The sequence below is a fragment of the Talpa occidentalis genome, unplaced genomic scaffold (genome assembly GCF_014898055.3).
Source record: "Talpa occidentalis isolate TD23 unplaced genomic scaffold, MPIMG_talOcc4v2.1 talOcc4.17, whole genome shotgun sequence".
NCBI lineage: Eukaryota > Metazoa > Chordata > Mammalia > Eulipotyphla > Talpidae > Talpa > Talpa occidentalis.
In genome coordinates, this window is record NW_023601754.1 from 58042114 (window position 1) to 58056854 (window position 14741).

The 14741-nt window shown below is 61.5% G+C and overlaps 1 protein-coding gene across 5 annotated transcripts in view; it reads left to right on the forward strand.

Moving 5' to 3' along the window:
• Positions 1 to 9703: 9703 nt before the first annotated feature.
• The window catches only part of SYT7 (synaptotagmin 7), a 54492-nt gene continuing 49454 nt past the window's right edge, over positions 9704 to 14741 (forward strand). For 3 of the 5 annotated variants that reach the window (XM_054697566.1, XM_037517724.1, XM_037517725.2), the window contains exon 1: positions 9704 to 9965. In XM_054697566.1, coding sequence (XP_054553541.1) covers positions 9935 to 9965 — 31 coding nt within the window. In that variant the 5' untranslated portion in view covers positions 9704 to 9934. The remainder of the gene's footprint in view (positions 9966 to 14741) is intronic. The other 2 variants (XM_037517726.2, XM_054697565.1) reach the window with 1 other exon arrangement.

Consider the following 14741-nt stretch of genomic DNA (forward strand, 5'->3'; position numbering starts at 1 on the left):
AATAGACCCAGAATCCAGCCACTCCCACCATGTTCCCCCACATCTACCCTGGCCTGATCTTTTCTTGCCTGGATTAATGCAACAGTCTCCTAACTGGTCTCCTGTCCCTGCTCACCCTTACATAGCCAGAGGAGTCCTTTAACAATAGATGGCAGCTCATGTCCCTCCCCTTCACAAAATACTCTAGAAGCTTCTCCCAAAAGCTCTGACTTTCCAGCTCCCCTTAGTCTCCTGACCACCTCTCCTATTCCTCTCCCCTTCTCTTTGCTCCAGACCCAAAAGCCTCTGGCTGTTCCTGGACCTCTGCTGGCACAGGCCTGCCTGGGGACCTTGGCCCTGACTCTCCCTGATCTTTCCATGAACATTACCCAAATAATCGCAGGACTGAAGCCCTCACCTCCCTCCAGTTTTTGCTCCAGCGTCACCTTCTCCATGAGATGCCCTGACCACCCCATCTTAATGTTGCCACCCGGCCCCAGCATTCCAGAGAATCTTGGTTTCTCCCACCTTTTATTTTTTGATACTGCTCATCGCCTCCTAACACCCTGACATTTACTTGTTCTGCCCACTGCCGATTGCCTCCTGCCAGGAAGCCAGTTCCCGGAGGGCAGGGAGCTTTGTTTTGGTGACGAATGGATGCAGCGAAGAGGAGGAGGGTTCAGCACGAAGTGGCTGTGTCTGAGATCCCCGACAGCCTTCCCAGGCTCCTGCCACATTAGGTGTCTGATTTCCCTCACATCGGGCTCCAGGGCCTCCCACCTTGGCACTCGCGGCCCCTCCCTCCCCAGCGCACCTCCCCAGCGCCATCCTTTAGTGAGCCACAGGATCCGTGAAAGAGCTTTAAGCTCACTGAAAGAGCTTTAAGCTCACTCTGTGCCTTGATGTCCATATGGCAGCAGATGGGCTGGGCGCCAGGCTGGAGGGACAGGAGGGCACCCAGAAAGAAGGCACCCAGAAAGAAGGACATGAGGGGGCTTGGGTTAGGGCAGCAGATGTGGGGAGGGGAGGCGGAGAAGGCCTAGAGAGATGGCCAGGAGGGGGGACAGGCCGGCAGGATCACTAACGCAGTAGCCTGTGTCTATAAGAGGGGAAAGGGAGGGATCCGACAGAGGTGTCTGCTTTGCGGGGTCTGCAGGGGGGTGGGGGCGGGTGCGCTAGTCAAAGGCAGGGACTGGGACAATTGAGCACCCATCACAAGGCATAAGGAGGCCCATGCCAGAAGCTTCCATCCCTTCCTCCGTTACAGCCTCCATCCCCTTTCACTGGGGGCATCTTATACCCAGACACTCTGGCCAGAAAGGGAGGAGTCCCATGGGGCCTGGAGAATTTCAGGACTTGTCCAGGAGAACCCAGATCTTGCACCTGGGATGGGGGTGAAGTGTCCAGAGAGAGAGCGTTTTTCAAAATACAGGAGCTAGTGCCCCCAAATCTACAGGGAAACTTCCAGTGGGAAAGTCCACGCTTGCCTAACAGCCTTGTTTGACCAGAAAGACAAACAGGGCAGGGAGTGGCCTTTGTGATATCATGGGGACTCCTGAGCTTGGTCCAGGGTGTGGGAGCAGGAGAGGACAGAGGGCATCTGGTGAGACACAGCGGTCCCACAAAGCATTTCCCTGGGGGAACCAGAGACACTCACCCCACAGCCTCCAGGTATGGATGGGAAAACTGAGGCCCAGGGAGAGGCGACTTGTCATAGGGCACACCTGATTTCCCCAGGGGAGAAACTGAGGCTTCCTGGTGAGAAGGACTAACTGGTCTGATGGGGATAGACTAATAATATCACTGATATTCAATATATATATATATAGCTCCTTTCTTCCCAAGAGTTCAGAGCGCTGCACATGGATGATCTCATTCATCCGAAAGACATCCCTCTGGGATGAGTGGCAGGCCCCTTCGTGCAGATGTGGTGAAACTGCTCTGTCATTGCCCTCCCTGCATAACCTTCCTTTTCTTCTTCGGTCTCTATTATGACTCCCTTCTTCTCCCACCCAATTTAATTTTGCAAAGAGGCTCCTGTTGGACATGGAGCACTGGGCCTTTAGGAAGCTTCTGGATGTGCTGGGGCCACTGCTTTGTCTTCTGTTGTCTCATTGGTTCACCACCGCACATGGGTACATGCGGTGTTTCTATATGCCTACAGTGCTGGGAGGGCAGGGCTAGGGCTTACTCAGTTTCGTTCCCCCCTAGAGCCTAGGCCAAGGTCTGGCATTCAGGAACCTGGAGAAAAGCTTGCCCAGGGCAAGGTTAACCCCAATATGTGCCCTGGCATCCCTTTATTAGTGTACTTGGTCCACTGCACGCCAGTTATCCCTGAGGAGGAACCCAGAGTAGGAATTTTGTATTGACAGTCCCTAGCACATAGTTGTTGCTCAATATCTGCTGAATGGATCAATTTTAAAAATGAAGGTGAAGATGGATAGTTGTGGGAGACCCTTGCCTTTAAAGAGCTCCCAAACTGATGCCTGGGTGGGGGAGGTGGGCTGAGCACAGACTGAAGAGGTGAACAGTCCCATTAGGGCAACGTTGAAGAATTAACCATGAGGCTCCTGAATTCCTGGAGAGTTCAAACTGGGAAAATCAGGGATGGCTCCCTGGAAGAAGTGGTGTTTGAGATGCGCTCTGGGGGGATGAAAAGACACAGCAGAAACTCAAGAACAAGAACAGTTTGTAGCTAAAGGTACGGCATCAGGCAAGACAAGGGGGGGGCCATACTGGAGACAACTCCATTTCAGGCTCACACCTGACTCTTCGGGTAATAGGGAATCATGGACAGTCTTTGGCCAGGGAGCTGGGGAGCGCGGTAATCAGACCTGATCTCAGAAAATCACAGTCAGGGAGGGCACTGGCCTGTGGTAGAATAAACAAGCAGCTGCTTAGGAGCCACTGCTGAGGTGGAAGGGAAGAGGCTGCCAGGCTGACTTAGGGAGCAGTTACTAAGTTCGCAGTGAGGGTGAGCAGCCCCACAGGAAAGGGTCTGAAGGATCTGGAAACCAATTAAGTGTGGGGGAGGCATGTGGGGACTGGTCTGGGGCTTAGGAGAGTAATGGAGCCCTGACACGCCTGGCAGGATCCCAGGGAAGGGCCGCTTCTCGGAGAAGGCAATGAGTGCACCCCACCTGGGTGGAGATGCTTCATTAGAAGCAGATGCCAAGTTTGGGAGGGAGGTCAGGGCCCCAGAGACACACTTGGGAGCTGGGTTGAAGCAAAAGCTGAGGCTGTGGGAGGGGATGAGATCAGCAGGAAAGAGCGTGGGGTAAGATGGAAGATGGCGGCTGAGGACAGAGCCTCGAGGGGTGCCCACAGTTGGGGGGTGGAAGCAGGAAGAAAGGGGATCCAGGAGCAAACAGAGCAGCCTGAGCGGTGAGGGGGAGGTTCCCCTACATTCTCCCCTTTCCAGTGCTGTTCCTCTGTACCCCTCGCCCCTCCCATGAGCTGGACCCAACTGGCTCAAGAGCAGACCTGGCATCTGTCCTATCTCCAGAAGCTCGCAAGGCGGAAGGCAGCCAAGCCCACTGGTTGAGCTTAGGTTCTAGAACTGGGCAGAATGGGTGGGCTCCCAGCCGCCCTCCCTGTCCTGGCTCCTGCTGGCGGGGTGACCTCAGGCAGGCCATGCCTGCTCTGATCCTCGCCTGGCCCGTCCCCTTGCCCTGGGGATCACAAGGCGCTCCTCCTCAGGGCTCTGACTATTAGTGGTATAATGTGCGTTATGCACTTGGCGCTGGGGCCTGGCAAGCCCTCAGAGATCCGTAAGTGGTGGCTGTTGCTGTACTATCACTGCAGCAGGGCCAGGACTGGATTCCCGCGCTGGGTCTGGCCCCACTAAGGGGCCCGCAGCGCCCTCAGCGAGGGAGGGGGCCTGACAACCCGAACTGCCACCTCAGGCGCCCTGGGGCCACTCCTGTGACCCTCCCCAGCGCAGGGCAGGCCCGGTGGGACCGGGGTGGGGGGTGGGGGGCGGTCACAGCCCTCTTGGGACCGACACCATTCGACCCGCTGAGAGATGGGTCCCAACCCCCACTGAGGTCTTCAGCTCCAGCCGAGGCCTCAGTCCCGGAGGGGTGGCTCCTTGGGGCGAGTCGCGCCCCCCGCTCGGGGTGCGGCAGCTCCCCCGCCGGCGCGATGCGTCCCCTGCGGTCCGCGGCCACCCGCCCGCTCACGCGCGCCCCTCCGCGCACGCGCATCCCCGCCCCGGCCCCCGCCCGCGCTCGGCGACTCGGGGCGCTCCGGGCGGGTCGGTCCAAGTTGGCGAAGACGCCCGAGCTGGGGGGGCGCCCGTCGCGGGGCGGGGGCGGCCCGGGTCTGCGGCCCCTTCCCCTGCCCCCACGACTCTGCGGCGGGGGGCCAGCCCCGGCGCCTCAGCGCGATCCTGGAGGAGCAGAGGCGCGGGGTGCTGGAGGAGCAGAGGCGCGGGGTGCTGGCGGCACCGCTGGGGCCGGGCGCACGGAGTCCGCGAGGCCCCTGAGTGGGGGGTGCTGACTCCGGTCCCCCCCGCACACGGAGGCCGGTGCCTGCTTGCGCTGCTCAGCCTCAGACTGAGACCTCGTGTACTGTACCCGGGAAGCAGGTTAACCCACCCCGGGGCCCCCCAAGCCCGTCTCTGCAGCCTGGGCTGCGCCGCAGGAAGAGACTTGCTCCCACCACCGGAGCCGGGCAGGGGGTTTGGGGGGTGCTCGGAGGAGTGGGCTAGACCGAAGCAGCCCCTCCCCCGGCTGGGCTGGGGCTCGGGGCCCACTGTTGTCGGGGAGCCCTCCAGCCCTGGGAGGCCCCCATTAACTAGGCCACCGCTGGGGCCAGGCAGTGGCTGCTGGAGCTGACCGGCTTGGGTCTCCGGGGGAGGTGGCCAACAAGGGCCAGGGCTTTGAACAAACCACAGAAGATTTCTGCGATATCAAAAGAGCTCTTAGTCACTAATACATGGGGGAGGGGGGCGCTGGCGAAAGAGCCGCTGCTTGGTTCCCATCAGCGGAGGATCAAAAAGCATTTGGTCAAAGAACCTTTAAATACCTTGAAAGGCAGGTGAAGCCTGTTCAATAGCCTCCTAGAGGGATTGAAATGCTGGTCTGAGCTGCCGGCTAGCTGGCTCCAGCCACTGCCACCGCTGGGGGAGGGGAGCTGGGGTGGGGGGTGCTCCCAGCCCACGGGCGCCATCACCCAGGAATCACTGGGGAGGGCAGAACTGGGCTCAGGGACAGAACTGGAAGGACCGTATAGACGTCTGTGTCAGGGGGTTTTCTCTGCACACTGCACCCCCCTCCCCATTGTGGACACAAAGCACTGTTTGTGAAGATGCGTTTTTCTGAGGACACGTGTCCATGAGCTTATTGCATTGCCGAAAGAGTCGATATCAAATCAGGATGAAAAACCAACAGCCTTGTGGTACAGAGTGGTAAACTGAGGCTCGGAAGGATGGACTGATTTACCCCAGGTCAGTCAGCTTGTAACCTGCCAGCCCAGCTGCCTCCACAATGCATCCTGATAAGGGCCCCCATCCTTCTCAGGATCCCGGAGTTGCGGGAGGCTGAGAGGTCAGGGGTGTCTGGAAACAGAAGCCTAAGGCCAAGATTCTGACAAGGATGTCCGGAGAGAGGCTGGCCAGGAGAGGGGGCACCGGCTTTCATCATTTGGGGTGACAAGGGGTCACCAGGGTAACCCTGGAGAGAGAGATCTGGGGTGGGGTGGGGGCCAAATTACAGGGAGAAAGAATCGGGGTGGGAGTGGGGAGGGGCTTCCCAAAAGGGAGCCTTAGGACAGGAACGGGGTTCAGAGCTGTGGAAAGTGAGCTTGAATCCAGGTCGCGGTGTCTGGAGTCACCCCCCAATCCTGGCTTGCCATCTCCCCAGTATGTTCTCACCCAACTGGTGCCACTATTTGCCCTATTTTGGGGGCGAGCAAACAGAGGCCCAGAGACACAATAACACACAGTAACACACTAGAGACACAGTAACACACTAGAAAGCCGGACAACTAGAGTCAGAAGCAGGATCCGAGTTTAAGTGTAAAATTCTTGGTGGCTGCTGTGGGCCAGACGCCGCCTCCTTGGTAGCAGCAGCGTGTGGTAGAAGCGCCACGACATTTGTGGTCACGAGATCGGAAGAGGGGGTATCTGACCAGCAAGCACTGGTTCAGTCTCCATTAGCGACCGGGGGTGGGGAGGGCCACAGCGATGGCAGCCGCTGCCTTCCAGGAGTTTGCTGTCCCCTTCTTTCTGGGGAGATGAAGTCTGTTAATTTTACGCTTTTCCCTTTTCAAACTCTTGGCCTCCGCAGAGGAGGGAGGGGAGCCCAGGGGAGGTGGGTAGCTGCAGGGACAGGATGCTCCAGCAGGTCCAGGCTTTCCAGCCACCTCTGGCTGCTCTCTGAGCCTGTCCCTGTTCAGCCCAGTCTTGCCACATGGACGGTGGTGAGGAGAGAGGTGTGTTTGTTGTCACGTGAGCGGCACAAACAGCTTCCTCAGCATTTTTATTAATAATTCAGCCTGTGGCCAAGGGGGTGGGGTAGGGGGGACAGGAGCTGTGGAGAGAAGTAGCAGCAGAGACCAGTCCAGGTAGAGGCCAGCAGGGAACCCAGGAGCCCTGCCTCCCAGCCGTGGCCTAGCAACAAAGCCCAGTGGCCTCAGGGGCCCTGTTTAGGAGAGTGCAGGCCTGGCATCTGCTCCTGAGGGACAGAACGTCCCTCCCTGCTTCTCATCCCTCCCCTACCCGGCCCAGGACACCTGGGCCCTGATGACAGCACCAGAGCGGAAACAGGCCTGAGGGGTCCGCAGCACGCAGTGTGGCAGTCCTGGGGGAGATAGTCCTGCCAGCATTTCCTGCCACGTCATGGAACCCATAACACAGAGGCCAGCAGCATCATGGAATGAGAGGACCTCTGTGGGCCCGCCTCTACTAGAGGCCAGAGGGGAGAGGCAGAACCCCCAAGACTCAGGCCATCACCTGCTTGCCAGGGCAGGACCGGGGGACAGACCAAGGGTAACTCCCACCCTCTGAACTTTCTCGGGGGCCTGCTAACTTCCACAGACTCCGCCTCCTGCCCAGTCCTCCCCAAGTGTGTGGGAGACAGAACTCACAGTTAGCCTGGTTCTCACTGGTGCTCCAGCAAAAGAGAGTAGCCTTTGAGTGCAGCAGGGTGATTCCAGGTTAGACACCTGGAAGAACTTCCTTGACAGACAAACAGGGGAATGGAGAGTGTGGCATCTCTGTCCAGGATAAACAAGTAGCAATAATGGCATTTACTATCAAGAAGAAGTTCTGTGCTCCAAGTACCATTTCAAATGCTTTAATTGCATCATCTCATAGGTCTTCAGAGTCAAAGGAAGCAGGAAAAGCCACCCAAGATTCCCGATGCCCCGATGACCTTGGGTTCCACAACCTTATCTCAGGGGGCTTGTCCAGCTCCGACATCCTAGAACATTGTCCAAACCCTGCTGGGAAAAAATGAGATGGGGAGTTTTACTTTCTCGCAAGGAACAGGCTGTGAGCTCCTGGGTGGGACCAAGCGTGGGTCCTGTCGTGAATCTCACCACAGATGGCAAAAAACTGGGAGTCAGGACCGAGACTCCCTCGTCAAGTCCCTGTGCCGTTAGCTCTGGGGCCCTTTACTTCATGAGTGAGTTCCTGTCTTGCTAGAAGCCTCCAGCTCCTGTCACCGGAAGGGTGGCCTGGATCATCTCTCAGATTTCCTGCAGACCCTGAAAACTCCAAGATTCTAGATGCTATAAAGACCTGTTGAGCTGCATGGATGGATCTGCTGTCCCCTCCTGGATTCTCAGGTTGATGGGTGGGGGGACTCCTGAATGGGAAACCTTTTTTGGGTGGTGCCCACTGATGAGTGGGCTGGGGGGGGGTGTCACAGGGTGGGAACAGGAATATGTGCACTTATTTGCTCTTTCTCACAGCAGTGAGAGAGGCAGCTGGGGGAGGGATTGGAATCTGCCAAGGCTGGAGACCCTGAGTCCCAGCTTGTTGGCTGGGTTTTCTGGGTTTGCTAAAAAACAAGCATGCAGTAGCTCCTGGATCTTGGCTGTGTGCAGGGGAGATGACGGCGGCTGTGGAACATAGGGCCATCCATGACCAGGGGATGCGGGCTGAGATTTCTGGCCACTGAGGAATTGTGGGCTAGAAACTACAGATGCCTCTTTCCTTCCATTTTTAATTAGAACATTCAATCCAAGGAAATCTGTTCTCCACCGGAACCATCTTCACGGAGGTTTGCTTGGGGGAATTTCCTTATCTGTTTCTCAACCAGAAAAGCTGTGGGTGGAGGTGTATGTGTATGCCTGTGTGTGTGTGATAGGCTCCATGTGAGTTCAAGGGGCTGGGGGGTGTGTGTGTGTGTGTTTGTGTGTGTGTGTGTGTCTGTGTGTATTGGGGGAGACTTGACACAGAGGTGTCCCTGCGGGTGCTGGCTGACTACTGAACCAGTGGGGGTGTGGCTGTGCAGTATAAAGTCAGTTCAGTGGATTTCTCTGGTGCAAGGAGGCATCCTTGACTCTGGAGGATCTGGCTTACCTTCAAGATGCATCCTTGACTCTGGCTTACCTTCAAGCTGCATCCTCTGTAGGAGGGGAGGGACCAGGATGCTGTGGCATGCCCAGGGATTTTGTCCTTTTGCCACCCCCTTCAGTCCGGGGCAAGGACAGGCCTGTACTGTGGACACCTCCATGTCTGTATCTGCCATGGTGTGTTTGTGTGCCACCGTGTGTGTCTGTGTGTGCGTGTGCGGGTGGGGGTGGTGGTGGTGGCGGTGGGTGTAGCTGATTGTAGGTGTGTGCGGGGAGTTCTCTACACCTGAGACCACCAAGGGTTACAGGCTTCTAAAATCCTGGGGAGAAGGGCCCCTTCTCCCTGCCCCAGAATCAAGCAGTACAATTCTATAGAAAAGGAACTGCGGTTCACCTCATTTGTACTGTGCTGAGCAGACAAAGGGGCAAAGAGGGCCAAAAGAGCCCCAGGGTTGGAAGGGAAAGAAGAACTTCCAACCCCCTGAAGTGCTCCTAGCAAGGAAGAGGGGGTGTGGGGGTGCGGTGGAGGGTCGGTGCGGAGAGGGACGAACAGAGGCTGAAAGGTCTGTTCTCCTCTTTCGTGGGGCTGCGTTAAGCGGGCACGGTTATTAGTCCCCACCGAGGGTGGAGAGTCTTCTGGCTGCAGTCGCGTGCAAGCTCGCGGGATGGCCGGAGTGGCGGGCCCAGGCTCAGCGCTGGCACCCAGATCCACTCCTGGTTTTCGCACACGCCGGCCTGTCTTCCCGGGACCGCCGCGCGGTCGAGCCGGGAGCTGACGCCCTCCCGCCGCCGCCACGCGGAAGACCCGGAGTGGATTTCCACGCGTGGGGAACGGAGTCAAAGGGCCCCTCGGAGGCGGCGGCGGGCCGCGCGGCCCTGCGGGGTGCGAAGCCGCGGCCGGGCGGGGGGCGCGCGCGGCCGGCGGGGCCCGCAGGCCCCGAGAGGCGAGGCCGGGGCTCGGCGCCCTCCGCGCGGGGGCGGGCGGGGCGCGGGGCGGCGGTGCCCTCGGGGCGGCCCGGGGGGCGGGCCGGCCGCAGAGCGGGGCGCGGCCGGCAGGGGGCAGCAGCGGGCGGGGCGCGGCGGCCGCGGAGCTCGGCGGCGGCGGGCGGCGGGCGGCGCCGGCGGTGCCCCGGGCGCGCTCGCACACGCGCTCACACACACATACACACGGCCTCGTACACACTCACACACGCTCCGGCGCGCACCCGCGACGCGCGGCCGGAGGAGGCGGCTGGCGGCGCGGCGCGGCGCTCGCGGGCGGGCGGCAGGGCGGGCGGGCGGCCCCCGCTCCGGCTCGGCGCTCGGTGCAGCCGCGGCCCCCGCCCTCGGACCCGCCCCCGGGGGCGCCGGCCCCATGTCCTGCCGCCGCGGCGGAGCAGCGCGCGGCCGCGGGCGGCTCTGAGGAGCCGGGAGGGAGCCGCGAGAGGAGACCATGTACCGGGACCCGCAGGCGGCCAGCCCAGGTAAGCGCGGCCCGCGGCGGGGCGCCCGCCCCGGCGGGCAGGACGGCGGCAGCGCGGGCGCCGTCTCGGAGCCCGGCCCGGGCCGCCGCGCGCCGCAGCCGCGCCGACGCCCCCGGGGTCACCCCGGCCGGGGCGCGGGCGCGGGCGCACCCACTCGGGCCCCCGCGGTCGGGGCGCCGCCAGGCTGCCGCCCGGCGCCGGCCTCGCCGTGTCCCCGCAAGGACCCCCCCCCCCGCAGCCCAAGGACAGCGCGCGGCGGGGCGAGCAGCGCGGCCCCCCGCGGGCGCCCGGCGCTGCCCTCCGAGGTATCCCCGGGTCCCCGGCACCCGTCCCCGCGGGTGCCAGCGCCGAGGGACCCCAGGGCGAGGAGCCCGGGCGGCTTTGGCCGAGGTTGTGGGCGCCGGGGAGCGGAGTGACAGAGGCGGTGCCGGCCGTGGAAGGAGAGGGGGCCAGGCCCGGGGGATCTGGTGCAGCCGCAGGGGAGGGGGCCGCGGGGGGCGGGGAGCCGCAGGGGCGCTGAGGGGAGAGGCAGGAGTACCTGGGGAAAGAGCGGAGACTGGCGAGAAGGGGGTGCTGGGGAAATGTTCTCCTAGGCTTGGGGAGGGGGGAAGCAAAGAACCCCAAACTCACTCCGGTCCTGGGGGAGGGGGAGGGGCTGCACCCCTTTGCATAGCTCCTGGGGAGTGGCCCGGAGCCCACCCTTCTGCTTGGCCTCTTGGAAGCCAAGCCGGGGAGTCTTTCCTCCTTCCCATTCCGCCTTCCTCGGGAAATTGCTCTGCCATTTCCTCCCGGGCTGCCCACACCTCCTCACACAGTGCCCACCTGTAGGCAGGTCCCCTGCAGCTCCTGCCCGGGCTCAGTCTCAGCTCCACCTGGGGAGCCCCACCCCAGGCCCAGCAGCCCCAGTGTTTCGGTTCTGGCATTAGGGTCTCCACTTCGGGGTTTCTCTTTGACGCTAAAAGCATGACACCCCAGCCTGAGGACTTGCCACTACATGAAGAGCCTCCTGGCTTACTGCTGCCCACCTCCTCAGGGTGGGGGCCCTGGGGGGCAGCTCTAAGGCCCTCTACAGAAGGGACCTAGCGCCCCAAGGCTTTGGAGAGAAGTCCAGTGGGCGCTGGTGTGGCCAGCTCTTGCCCCAGCCCCACATTTGCTCTTTGTCTCTGGGACCGCCGCAGCCTGTCCCTGCCTTGGGAAGAGTGTTCCCACCCCCATGCGCTCCTTGCAGCCCAGGCAGATTGAGGAGGACCTACTGGGTGCCAGGCACGGCGCTCACTCAGCACTTGGGTACAAGGGGGAAAAGGACTCGGTCTTCCTCTCGCGCCTCAGTCCCCTCTGCGAATGTCCTGTGGGTAGTAACTGAAGGGACATGTTCTCTGGAGACCCCTTCGTCTGTCCCGACCCAGGTCCGCCACCCTGTCGTCTTCCCCAGGAGGCTGCCAGCTTCCAGCGCTTGGACCAAGGGCAGAAGCATTCTTACTTGTAACAGTAAGCCACTAGCTTACTCGGAAGCCACTAGCTTAGTTCAGAGACCAGCTCTTGGGTGCCAGGCTGGAAGGGGGGATGCAGATTAGCAGCTTCCCCTTTCCTCTGAGGCCCTGGGCCTGGGCCCTGTCCTCTTTCCCCGCCCCTCCCTGTCATTCCTCCCACGCCTGGGCACCACGGCCTCACCACTCCTCCCAGCACCGCTGCCCTCTCCACGGAGGCCAACGGGATGTGCCTGGCATCGTCTGGGCAGAGGGCCTGAAAGCCAGTGCTGCCCCCAGCATCCTGGCACCCCCAGACCTTTCCCTCTCCCCCATCCTCAATGAGTTCCCCTGTACGGGGCAGAGCCCGGTCTTGCCCTGCTGGTGGTCGGGCAGCCAGAGAGCCAGGAGGCCTGAGGTTGACCTCTCTCAGGTGTGGGCTCTGCTCTGAGGCACAGGCTGGAGAGGACAGCATCTGCTTTTGATCCTAGTCCCCCGGGGTGCTCAGTCTGACTTCTGTCCCCCCTGGCATCCCTGCCAACCTCACATAATCCCTCTAGTTCCAGGCCAGAGTTCCCCTCCCTCCCCAGCTTACCCCAGGCCCCCCAGACTCTGCTCCTCTGGCCAGAGCTGTGGGTACCCCATCTTTATGTCCCCTCTGCTCTTTGCCTGGCACTGGGAGGGAGGGAGATATTCAAATTAATTCCCTCCGCTCCCACAGGAGCCTGGACCTTTTATGTCTTGATCCCCTCATCCCGTTCCCAGGAACACCTGCGGCCCAATCCTTTTAAAAATCTTAATCTCCTGTGTTCTCCTGTGCCCCATGTCCCAGGCTGGCTCCAGAGGGTCCCTGTGGCATATCCTCCCTCATCCCACTCACTCAGCAAGTCCCCACAGGCCTCAGCCTCCTGCAGAGTGCCTGGCCCTGACAGATGCCATTCCCTCCCCACGTGGGCCCCTGGCCCCGGGGCAGTTCTCTCCCTGATCCATCATGGCTAAAGCAAGGGACTGTGGGAAAAAGCCAGCGCCCAGTAACGAACGAAGACCAGCCCCCCTCCTACACACCCCCATGGGCTTTTGCTCCAAACTCTGCGCGGCCTCCCCCAACCGTACCGGCAGCCTCCCCTCTGCCCCTTCCGAGGACTTGCAGCCCTCGGCCCCTGGCTGTTCAGTCTCAAGCTGGCCTGACCAGGCCTTCCTGTGTCCCTCAGGCCAGCCCGGCATCCCGGGCCGGGCATGGCCTCAGCAGGCCTGCAGGGGTCAGCGTTGCAGTGGGCAGGCTGGAAGGCAGCAGGGAGGGAGGAGGGAGAGGTGACCTTGCGGTGAGCTAGTGAGCAAGGCCAGCGAGGGAAGGAGCTCCCGGGAGGGAGGTCAGGTCCTGAGGGTGCCTGGCCTGCCCTCCAGGCCTCTGTGCTGGTCCCCCGGGTAGCAGTGCTTGAAGCCTCGTCTCACCTGTTAGTGAGCTCTGTCCCCGAGAGCAACTCCGCCCAGCAAGGGATCCCTCGGGGACAGACGCTGGGGTAGGGGACCTCGGCAAGGTGGGTCTCAGAAGGATCCAGGGGCAGAGGCTGTTGGGTGATGTGAGGGGCGGGAATTAGGGGTACAGCTGTAAGTGTAGATCGGGGGTGTTCTGTGAGGGCCGTGGGGTAAGGAACCAGGCCTGAGGGTGTGGGATGTTCCCAGGAGATCTGACACTGTATGGCCATTTCGTTGACAAATCCCTCCCCACCCGGCACCCCCACCTGCCAGGCTGCTTGGGCCCAGACCTCCCTGGCCTGCATCTTGGGTCAGAGTCCCCCAGAGTCCTGGATGGAAGATCAAGCGCTCTCCCACAGGCCATGGCCTGGAGGGGACCCAAGCTGCTGTGAAGCTGGGGCCAGGACAGCCAGTGCCCCCCAGCCCTGGATTACCATGGAGATGGAGCACTCCTTGGCCTGGGGTCGAGCTATTCAGTGGTCTGGTGGGGACAACTTGACCGAGGGGCTGGGTGCTCAAGGACCAGGGGATGGTGGGAAAGGAGAGAGCCTGAAAGCCCCCCTTGTGCAGGAAAGGGAGCTAGAGCTGACTGGCTTGGGGTGGGAACACAGGCCTGCAGGTGACAGGCAGGGGCAGCTGGAATGTAGGTGAACAGGTGGGTGTCAGGTGGGCAAAAACAGACCCTGGGCAGCTGGGTCCTCCTCCTGGCTGGCCCCAGGCCTGAGGGGCGCTGAAGGCCCACCGGGCCAGGGGATGCCTGCCCTTCCCTCCAGCCCTGCTATGGCAGGAGGTCTTGGGAAGGGAGGAGGAGTGGGTGGTTCTTGTCCTTTTTCACAGCCCCTTTCCCCCACCCCTACTCCCCGCCCACCCTATTCTCTCAGGGACTTTGAATCCTTATTGAATCTGATGGACCGTTTTCAATAACTGCTTCCCCCAGGGGAGCAAAGCCCAGAACAACAGGGGGAGAAGTGTGGAGGGGCCCTGGTGGGGGGCGGGAGGCCCAACCCCGAGCAGAGGGCTCTTGGCTGAAAGAGGCATCATCGGGACAGACATCCTCCGAAGCACTGGGACATTTTGTGTGGGCGTGGGTGGCCCTCAGTGCCCTGCAGGTGGCACACTGGCTGGTGAGGTCAGCCCTCTGTTGGGGCGTCACCAGTCTGGCCAGGTGCCGGAGCCAGCCTGTGCCAGGCCCAGCCCGGGTGCCCGCCTGCCTTGCCAGGGAACCCCAGCCGGTGGTGCCAGGCGGATGGTGCCAACTCCATGGACATGGAAGTCCCTGACCTTCCAGGCAGCAGGGGCAGCCGTGCTGGGCCCTGTCCAGCTCGTGTCTGGAGGGCAGGGCTTTGGTCTCACCCAGCAGAATTCTCCGAGGGCTGGACCAGAGTTGGCAGACAGCGTGGGGCCTGTAGAAGGGGCTGGACGGCGCCCAGAGCCTGCGCCTGGGATTCTGGACCCAGTGGGTTGGAAGGTGGGTGGCAGGTGGGGTCTGCTCTGGGGGGCTCTGCAGCTTCCACCTGGAAGGGCCCTTGGGAAGAGGTGTGTCTGGGCTGGGAGCCGGCGTGTATCATCTCGAGCCAGGGTGTCTGGGGAGTTGACGTTTTTGCATGATTAGTGTGCAGACCACGGCGGCAGTGGGAAGGGGTGGGCCAGCGTGGTGTGTCCCTGCGTGCGTGTGCGGGTGGCAGCTGGACCTAGTGCCCTGCCCGCTGTAAACAGCAGCTAATGAGTGTATTTGTAGCACCGTGTGTTGAGGTGCATGGGGAGCAGTGGCGGAAAGTGCTGGGGGAGGGCGCCTCCCCTGGCCCTGTACACAGGCAGGGCCCGTGCCCTCCAG